Genomic DNA, 10,650 nt, shown 5'->3' with positions numbered 1-10,650 from the left:
AACGTTCGCAAGGTAGACTCAAATTTCTAAATGATCATAATCTACCAGTGCAATGAGGAAGAAGGTAAGCAACACTTTACTATGTATGCAGGAAGACATTCATTTGCAACATGGGAAATAAACCTTGAAAAGCATTTCAGGTTTTTTGAAGGGTAAGTAGTTCATTCCACCGCTCAAGATCAGTATCCTCTGGATTTCATAGAGCTTGTTTCGAGACCCATTACATAATTTGCAATGGGTCATTGTTGATGTCTATGGCAATTGCCATCTAAAAATGCCAGCATTACAAAACCATGTGCCTTTTGAATTAATAACATATTCTTTTATATTGCTAATTAAGAAAAAGATTGTTACAATCACATACACAAAACGTTAAATAATTTTCTTACTACTACTACTTCCATCTTCATCTCCATCTCCATCTCCTTTCTCCACTAATTTTTTATCTTCCCACCTACGCATAAAGTGCATAACTAAAATGTCATCAAAACTCATAATTTTTTCCGTAAATTCAATTTTCTTCAAAGTTCATAATTTTGTCGTCAGACTCAAAGTAAAAAAACATACTTGATGGAAAGTATAAAAATATAATCTATTGGTGTAACATGAGATAAAACATACTTGATTGAAAGTAAAAAAATATATAATGATCTATTGGTAAGACATGAGATAAATCACAGATACGACGACACATGTCATTATTCTTCACAAAGTCGGTACCTGGTTTCTTCACAGGGTTCATGCTCTCTAAAAGGAAATTTTGATATTTGCAGATTCTTGTTCTTACTGTTCGGTATCTTAACTGAAGTCAATATTAACAAACCACAGTTATGGGGCTAATTAAAGCTCAAGAACTTGCAAAAAATTTAGTAGGTGAAAATTGAAATATGTTAATTTCCTTACTTAAATGACCGCCAGTTGCATGGAAGTTGCTGATATATATAACAAAAAGCCTAAGAGCACATTGAAGTAGAGGATATAAAGGACTCAGAACTACCTTCTGTCTAACCAGGTAGGTTGAGAACAACTTGGAACAAGGGCAGTTTCGCAGAAGGTGCTCCATCCTTTCCTCTTATTGACAAAAGTAGTGATGTCTTACCAAGTCTAGCCCTTTCTCCCATTTTCCTTCGACATAAATAAGCAACATCAGGGCTTGCATCAAGGATGGTCTAAATAATTTTGAGCCAAAGAAGAAACAGCTAACCTATTTGATTTCTCTTGAACGAGAGACTTTGCAGAAGAGAAAAAGAAAACCAAATGAGGATTTTAACAAAAAAACTGACACATCCCAACATTAGAAATCCGGGGTATATCTAGTCTTTTTTACGTTGTTTCACTAAGTAATTGCAAGTTTGGTTCAGCATATCTCTCGAAAAACAAGAGTCTTGAGTGATTCGGCCTGAGTGCTGTTTGGTGTCAGAGAAAGAGAGAGAGAGAGAGCATTTATGTACTACAAACACTCATACATCGCACACCACATAAATGAAAGAAGAAGAAAAAGGAGTTCTGCATATTTTGTAAACTTTAACAATGGAAAAATTTTCGACTCTCTCTCTTTGAGACATACACACTAACACATGCTGTGCAAAAATTCGTTCTTTTATAGTCCATTTTTGTCTCTTCTAATGAGCGATGGGGCTTCCGTCGAATTAGCTTTTCTAACTTTTTTCTAAGACTGAATTAACATAATATGCAGGATTTTTAAGATGCCTAACCCTCAATCCCTAAGACATGAAGAACACATGGACCTACAAAAACCCATGGTACAGACAGATCCTCATTGAAACCCCCATTCTAAAGCTTAGAAGAATCAATAATAACATCCTCTATGTACAAACGAGCACTTTGATAGAAAGAGTCAACGCTTATGTCCTCCGTGTACAAACGAGCATTTCAAAATAATAAAAAATAAGTAAAGAACAACATTACACCCGAAAGAGAAGAAACAACAAGAAACTAGCTTGATCAACCAAATGCCATAAAAAAAGGTTAGAAAAAGAAAACATTTCAGCAAAACAAAAGATAAACTGTGAGGACTACAAGATCACTGCTAACTTTGTGACCATCAACCAGATTGAAAACAATGATAAAAAGAAGAAGTGGAGGAAACAAGAGCAGAGAAATAAGAAACAACAACAATGCAGCGACAAAACAGAGAGACAGGGCAAAAAGAATTAGAACATTATGTAAAAATGAAGCCGAGAAAAATTGAAATGGAGAAAATTACCTGTTGTGAACGATCGATGAGAACAAAACGAACTCGATCTGAGCCGCAGCAAAAAAAAAGAGTCCACTCTCCTCCTCCGCGGTGGAGGGTCTGCACGAAAGGGCCTTATGCACAAAAGGAAGCCGATGGATCATAGAAGGAACCTCGCAATGGAGTTTTGGGGCAAGAAGGAGAAGGAGAAATTTATCCTTCTATTCATTACCGAAGCCCCGTCGTCAAAATCAGTCTTTCATCCATGGTTCGGTCGCCAACAGCACAGGGTGGCCGTTGGGATATGGTTCGGGTCTTTAATGGCATAGCATGGAGTCACGTTCATCAAAGAGCCATGGCATATTTTACCAAGCGCCACAGACGGAGTCATCAATGGTAGTCTGCCCTCCACGCCACAAAAACGGTTCTTCATTGGCACCGGGGTCCTCCGATGCCACTGAAGATGTTATTTCCCGTAGTGAGATGTCAACAGTCCACATATTTGTCTTCTTTCACGATCTGGAAGCTTGATGTGCCCCCCAGGGAGAGCAAGCAATGCCTCCTAACGTGCAGTGAGCCGTGGAAGCCTTTTGATCTGAAGCATTGCCAAGAAAAAGAAAGAAAAATGTTAACGGATATTAAGGAAAGGGAATAATTTTATTAGAAGCTTACCCTTGGCAACATTCCCAAATACAGGTCAGGCCTCTGATTTCTTGATACATCTCTATTTTTGCTGGCAACTAAAGAAAAGTAGGTCCAATACGACACATGAATTTATGTGTTCAAGGTGAAAAGTAAATTTTTCAAATTTTCTTTCAAAAGAGTTTCATTGAAACTTCTCTCTTCTTAACTAATATTTTAAGTTTTTCACTACTGTTAAAAAGGGACAGTGGCAGAGATAGGATCTTATTAGACAGTCATTGATTAAAGCTTGGAGAAGCCTATATTTGACAATAAACAATCAAAATCGGCTGGGGCATCGCCCCTTATTAAAATTGATCAAAGAAGGCAACAAACAAGTTAAGTTTCCGATGAAACAATTTAGTCCAATTGAATGTAGAGGAGAGGAAAAAGGATAGATAAAAGGGAAGTGAAAGAACAAAAGATGGGAACATGGATCCCTCAGAATGAAGAATAATATCTAAACCTGTTAGTTGCTCATGCCAGGAACAGCTTCGTCATAATAGTCAAGAGAAGAATATTGAACGGATACATGAGCCCAAACAGGAGGTTGATGTGAAGCACGCACCAGCGGTGAACCTAGCATCTCATAAACATGACAATGTGATCTAGGAAGGATAACCGGCGCCAGTCTGTCACGCCAAAAATCAAAACATGTGGAGACATGCAGCACAGCAGGTGCCCTCTCCAAAACCCTGTGAATTTTATCATCCCCACCAAATTTGACCTGCCAAGATCTAGCTGTTGATTTGAGAGGAGATCCCAACATTGAGTCATCGTCCTCCTTGGAATCTTTAATCTTGTCACAGAAATTTGTGGTCTCAAAAACTAGCATGCCTTGTACCATCACTTTAAGGTACACGACAAAGGAATTCCTTAACAGTGTCATGTTTTCGTCCCCTTCCTTAAAGCTTAGGACCACTTCCCTGATATATACTTGAGAAATGCTTCCTGGGGATTTTGGTATCATAAAAGAGAAAAAGAATTTCCCTTCTCCACATTCAGAATCAGAAAACGATCTACTAGCAATATAGAACTGTCTCAATTGCTTGAACGTTGTTCTTCCACTATGCCTCGATCTGAGATCTTGCAAACTAAGACGAACATGTAAGCTGGTGCCTACATCTCCTATACACTTAAATAGTTCGTCATCCTTTTCAATACTGATGGCATAGAAATGGTCCTCAAATTCAGAAGTGCCGATCCCCTCTGTTGTTTCATTTCGGGCGATCTGAGATCTTGCAAACCAAGACGAACATGTAAGCTGGTGCCTACATCTCCTATATACTTAAATAGTTCATCATCCTTTTCAATACTGATGGCATAGAAATGGTCCTCAAATTCAGAAGTACCGATCCCCTCTGTTGTTTCATTTTGGCACGTGTATTCATCAGCCCTCCGTTGTGACTCAAAAGATTACTTCCGGACCCACCATGGCATAAACAAGAACACCTATAGATGGCATTCTCCCGCAGTGTGGATCTGGGAATTCTATGATTAGTTTGATAGGTTCATTTGGATTGGAAATGTAGGACCACTGCAATTCTTCCTCTTCCTATATAAAATCAACCACATGATGTGAACAAGTGAAACAAATAATTAATAAACCAACTAAATTAAGCATAAAAAATAGAACTGCTTTTCAGTATACAGGACGGCACTGTGAACATTGATGATGAAGCTAAACTGTACGGTCAAGTATATGGTGAAGACAGTTTTCATATCAAATTTTGCAGCAATATATCAGGGTTGGGCAAGATTGTTAATCCCTGATAGCTGTTTTTTTTTTTTTTTTCTTCTCTTCGTTTCTTTTCTATCTTATATTTGTGATAATTATCGAAATGAAAAGTGTGTATATAGCTTCTTTAGTTTGATATGAAAGAGATTACCTTCTGACACATGATATTAAATTCTCGTTCAAGTTGCAGACAACACCTCAGATCTATTTCTTCTATGGATTCCAGATGTTGATGACCATAAATTTTTAAGAGTGCACGGCATCCGCTTAGATCCAGTTTCCTCAGGTGCTTTAAGTTCGACATGTCCCAGAAAGCCTTCAGTTGAGTACAAAGTCTGGCAGAAAGACTTTTTAAAGAAGATGGCAATTGAGGGAGATAATGAATGCCTTCACACCCACATATGGAGAGCTCCTCAAGCCACGAGAGTTTGCCGATGCTTAATGGCAGTTGATCGAAGTAATTGCCATCTAATATCAAGGATTTCAGTGACGGCAAATTCTCAAAATCAAGGTAAGATATATACCAAGAATTGAAATTTTCCCCATTTTCGCTTAGGTTCAGAACCATCAGATTTTGTAAGTTCACCATGTTTTCAGGACGATTCGAAAATACTGGCCCTGGGATTTCCAACCTAACCAAATTCCTCAACCGTCCAAAAGAGGATGGCAGAACTTTAAGTTTTCCACCACTCATGAACATTGTGTCAAGTTCCTCCAGGAACCCAATAGAATCAGGCAGCTCCTGTATGCCTGTTTGGTCTAACTTCAGCCACCTTAATTTTTTCAGTCTGCCAATGGATTCTGGCAGTGCAGACAGTGACGTGCAAGATGTAGCATCCAGTGTTTGGAGATTTCCAATATCTCCAATGGAGTTAGGTATGGTTTCTAATCTCGTACCTGCTATTATAAGATCCTTTAAGGACTCCAATTTGCCAATTAGGTCTGGCAATTCTATCAGTAACTTGCACTCCTTCAAAGACAGCTTAGAAAGTCTTTTTAGCTGTGTCACTGAATTAGGTAGCTCCTTAACTCGAGTATTTTTAAGGATAAGCACTGTTAGTGCTTTCATGTCTCCCAATCCTTCTGGTAAAGTCTCAAGGAAGAAGCAGAATGAAAGGATTAGAATTTCCAGAGAGCTCAATGCAGAGACTTCTGCTGGCAGTTCCTTCAGGGAAGCACAGGATCTCATGCTCCAGAACTTCAGTAATTTAAGATGCTTGATAGAAACATGGACTTCCATCAACTTAACATAGCCATCAAGAGTCAGTCTTACCAAGCTTGGGATACCAGAAAAATCAGGCGTTGAAGTGAGGCTCTCACAGTTGCTGAGATGAAGGACCCTTAGTCTGCCAAAATCCCGAGAACAATGCACTCAATATTGAATGTTTATAAAGAAAATATGCCTTCGTTACATGCATGCAAAAATTCTTACCATCCCTAGTACTCCAACGTGAACAGCTTCTTCTAAAGACAGCAATCTACACCATGTAAGTTCCAACCACTTCATTTCCTTGGGAAGTTTCAAAAAATGACCTTCCACTGCAGCGTGATGGATTTGAAGCAGCCTAAGATTTGGCATTTTACTCAAAGCATCAGTCCTCAAACTCTTCATAGTAGAATACGAGTTAAGCATGATGCCTTCGACATGACTGCATTCTTCCTGAAGATGGAAGGATAAGTTAGCCTATTATCTTCATTCATTTCACTAGATTCAAGTTGATCCATTGATCGGTTCATATAACCATGCATCTGAAAAAAGAACTACTGGCAGAAAAGGATGTGAATCTACATTAGACAAAAATAATTCAGCACCCTTGAAGAGAACCAGGGGACACTTTTATATATACTATATACTACTAGTAACTGGATGCAAATATAGCATTTGTTAAAGGAGAAACAAATAAGACATGCTGCATCTGATACTTCAAATATATATCCAGCAAAAAACACCTGAAGAGCATAGACCTCATCAGGAGCAAAGCTACATAACGGCTAGGTTCAGGCCTAAAGGTTTTGTACATAATTGATGGAATATGCAACCAGCACAGATGCCACGCAAGATTTTTTCCCTTTTTCAAAGAAAGATACTACTTAAAGAAATTAGTTTCTTTGCTTCAGGCCTTCAGAATACAAATACTAGGCTCTATGCAGAGAAAAGTTCAAAGAGGTACAGAAAAAATCACAATGTGCAAGTATCTCACCCTGGGATTCTGCAATACATGTAATATATCATCAGCATCCCACAATCTGCTGTGCAACCAAGGATCCGAAGGGCTTTCTTGCGTGACAATATCTCTACCCAGGTCTCTGATTACATCATGCATCTCAAACTCCTCATTCTTACTATTTATCTTAACAAGAGCTTTATGCACAAGAACTTTGACAGATAAAATTGGGGAAGTGATTAGATTCTTCCACATTGCCATAGCGTTCTCTTTACGCTTGCCCACAAAAAAGCAAGCAACGTCTAAGAATATGCACTTTTCTTCCTTTGTAAGTCCGTAATAACTTACTTTCAACTTTTGCTGGACATCATCATCAGGAGCACGTCTCAGCTTTCCCATCATTTCTTCCCACTCCTCCATTTCTTTCAGAACGAAAAAGAGTGAGCCATGAACCTCAAGCGCCAAGGGCAGGCCACCAGCGGTTCGTGATACTTCTATAGAAAGTTTGAAGTACTTTGCTGGTGGCTGGGCACGCCTAAAAGCATGATAGCTGAACAGTTGAAGGGACAAGCTTTCATCAAGATCTTTGACGTTCTAAATCTCATGGCTTCCTATGTCATGCTCGATTAATAGTCTGTCGTTTCTGGTTGTAATGAGGACTCTGCTTCCGGGACAAAACCAAGACCGTTTACCTGCCAATGACTTAAGCTGGTTTCGATGGTCGACGTCATCGAGTACAAGCATATTTTTTTGTAAGCAACTCGATGCCTGATTATGCTGATACCTTGCTCGGGAGCAGTGGACGAGATGTCATTGAAGAGGTCAGTGATTAGCTGCTTCTGTAAATCAACAAGCCCATTAGGCTGTTTCGACCTTTCCGCAATGTTAAGAATGAAGCTGGCTCCATCAAACTTCCGGTATATGCTGTTATAAATGGCCTTGGAGATGGTTGTTTTGCCGATTCCTCCCATTCCATGTATGCCCACAATCCGAACATCATTTGCTTCCGTCTGTAACAGCTTCATCACATCCTCAACCTGAGGCCAATGCCGATAGGATGCTCTGCAACAACCATAGGGGCCCATTTCAGACGACTAAGGACATCTTTCACAACAATTTGGATGAGCTTTGCTTCGTGCCTGCCATATAGAAATCAGAAATTAGTGATACATGACAGCACTTTCCATTTTACAAGCAAACAAAATGGGCGGTAAGCTTCATTTTCGTTTTAAATTTGATCAACTTAAATTGAACTTCAAGGAAAAACTATGGTTTTTTAATTTCGTCCAACCTATAGATAGTTGAAAATTGTAATATAAGTAATTTAAAAAACTATGGTTTTTTAATTTCGTCCAACCCTAAAGAAAGTTGAAAACTTGAGAACATATATTATATAAGTAATTTAATAATATGACATTCTAACTGGACTCGGGTGTAAGTCGGAGCCGCACCCATGTTCGGTGCGCACCCGACGCTTCATTTTAAATTTTAAAACTATAGTTTGACTCTGGCAACAAAACAACTTCCAAGTATATAGTATATAAAAAAGCTATTATTTGATATATCAAATAATTTATTAAATCGAACAATTTGTTATTTTGCTACTAGTTAAAGTTTTTGTTTTCGAATTTGTGAATTATGTATTATATATCAAACACCTACGACTTTTGGATAAGAATTTATTTGATAAATAATTTTTTTATGAGTATAACAGATTTTTTATATTAAATATATTTATTTGCGATTATGCAAGTGGAGAAGCTTTCAACTAAAATGAATATCATAATGCGTTTAAGATTTTCTATCAACTTTTTTTATTTTATGAGTTTAGCAGTTTGTTTGCTATCAACTTTTTTTTCATAAGTGACATACATGTAGTTTTTCTTGACACCTTTACTTTCTTAAATATATAATATAGCTATACTTGAAACCAATTTGACATAATAGTCTATTAAAATTTATAGCTTTAAAAAATGTCTTTTTCATATTTTAAAAATTCTCATTTTTTTGAATTTTTTAATTGAAGTTTTTATTATTATTTTTAATTAAATAAATATATTATTTAAGATTTCCTGCTAAAATACACTATGAAGAAGCTTTCCTGCTTTCGTTATCAAAATTGTGAACATTGAACATTAATTGGTTTATTTGTAACGAATAACATATTTTAAATTGAGTAAACTATTATTTCATGATGATCAGTTGATCACTTGTTGTCAATTATTAAATCGTGACACCCATATTATTTATCATTAAAAAATATTATTTAACTTCTCTTTTTTCTCATTTTATTGAGTTAATTAAAATAATTTGTGTTACACCCGTAAAAAGAATGTTTAATAATATAAAATAATTTATTAATCCTCTTACCTTTATTACTATAATTATTCTTTACATAAAATTTTATAATTACTCCAATGATATGTAAGATAGTTTATTAAATCGAACAATGTGTTGTTTTTTTAATAGTTAAAGGCTTTTGTTTTCAAATTTGTGAATTATGTGTTATATATGAAATATCTAAGACTTTTGGACATATTATATGATTATACACAATGATTTACTTGATTAATTGAATAAATAATTTTTAATTTCATAAATTAAAACTTTTTTATGTGTTCAAGACTTTTTTCATATTAAACATATCTATTTGTGATTAATTTTCATATTTTTTAAACTACTAATTTTATTGAAATTTCCTTATAGAAGTTATTATTATTATTATTATTATTAATTAAATAAATACATTATTTAAGATATCTTATTTAGTTGATGCCTTAACTATTGCTTGTTTACATAAAACCGTTTAATTAAATATAATATTAATTATTATTTTATTAGTTTTATATGATATAGTTTTAAATAGTTTAAGTTAAATGGTATAAATAGTTTATATCATTATATGCAACTTCATAAAAATAATCAGCTACTAATTAGATTATACCTTCATATAAAGTTTATATTATATTTACATCATAAATTTAAGTTGGTGCGCTTGGTTAGACCTTTTGGCTAACCATTCACTAATAGTAGCATGTGGAGTATGTCATTGTAAGTCATGTAATGGTTTTCTCAAGTTACCATAGAATATCAATAATGGGAAGTGGACATGTGTCACTTAAAGATCTATGCAATTACATTTGGCCATCAAAACACAATCATTGCATGTCTTGTGTGTCGTTTAAATGGCATTTTGTGTGTGTGAAGTATAACAGAACGTATCAAGAAGAAAATTGTACAATGGCATTTTTAGCCTGCCATAGAAAATTGTTGAGTGGCATTTTTACCCTGCCATAGAAAATTGTTCAATGGCATTTTTCGCTGCCGTGGAAGTAAACGATGGCTTTTCTGATTCGTCACTAAGAGTCACTGTAGTGACGTGTTTTAGCGGCCATCAAAAATCATCAATGACACTTTTTGAGTGTCACTGAATGGTTTTCAGTGTCCCATTATCTTTGCCATTGAAATTTTGCATTTGTGGCACATGCAAATAATGCCACTGAAGGGAATCATCCCTCTACTTTCACTGGTGTTTCTTGTAGCGCACTATTCTCCCCACTAAATGCTCTTGTGACACTTTGAGAGCGCCACTGAAAATCAATATTCTTGTCGTGTCCTTTATGATTTTAGTATAACCTTTTTCTTTCTTTTTTGCTATACTTAGCTGGGACTGTCAACAATTTCATACTAAAGTATGTATTTGGTATTTTATTCGCATCTAAATGTTTATGTTAAATTGGGGTTATTTGTGTTTGCTTGCATTTGATTAGTTTGGTGGAACATCATATTTACCGCTTTGGGAAAGTGGACTGGGTTGATGTAAAAGTAAAATTCTGGGAAACATCATAATCTTCATTGCTTTTCGGTGT

At 35.9% G+C, this 10,650-nt stretch overlaps 1 protein-coding gene across 4 annotated transcripts; it reads right to left on the bottom strand.

Annotated features, from left to right (window-relative positions):
- Positions 1 to 276: 276 nt before the first annotated feature.
- Positions 277 to 6,920, bottom strand: LOC116258002 (disease resistance protein RPV1-like). Of its 4 annotated transcripts, none has more exons than XR_004173557.2 (7): positions 6,818 to 6,920; positions 6,049 to 6,276; positions 4,768 to 5,962; positions 3,345 to 4,433; positions 2,228 to 2,792; positions 998 to 1,125; positions 277 to 454 (listed from the first exon to the last, which is right to left on the bottom strand). XR_004173557.2 is itself a non-coding variant. In XM_050078864.1 (4 exons), the coding sequence occupies exons 3-4, from the start codon at positions 5,854 to 5,856 to the stop codon at positions 4,287 to 4,289; spliced, it is 1,236 nt and encodes a 411-aa protein (XP_049934821.1). In that variant the 5' UTR covers positions 5,857 to 5,962; positions 6,049 to 6,276; positions 6,818 to 6,920; the 3' UTR covers positions 3,272 to 4,286. The 4 variants fall into 4 exon arrangements, 1 of the variants encoding a protein (XP_049934821.1); XR_007573918.1 differs by having other exon boundaries at positions 3,447 to 4,433; XR_007573917.1 differs by lacking the exon at positions 998 to 1,125.
- Between the last annotated feature and the right edge of the window lie 3,730 nt (positions 6,921 to 10,650).

This window comes from Nymphaea colorata, chromosome 7, assembly GCF_008831285.2.
Source record: "Nymphaea colorata isolate Beijing-Zhang1983 chromosome 7, ASM883128v2, whole genome shotgun sequence".
NCBI lineage: Eukaryota > Viridiplantae > Streptophyta > Magnoliopsida > Nymphaeales > Nymphaeaceae > Nymphaea > Nymphaea colorata.
The sequence above is the reverse complement of the archived record's forward strand: the minus strand, read 5'-3'. Positions and strand labels throughout refer to the sequence as shown.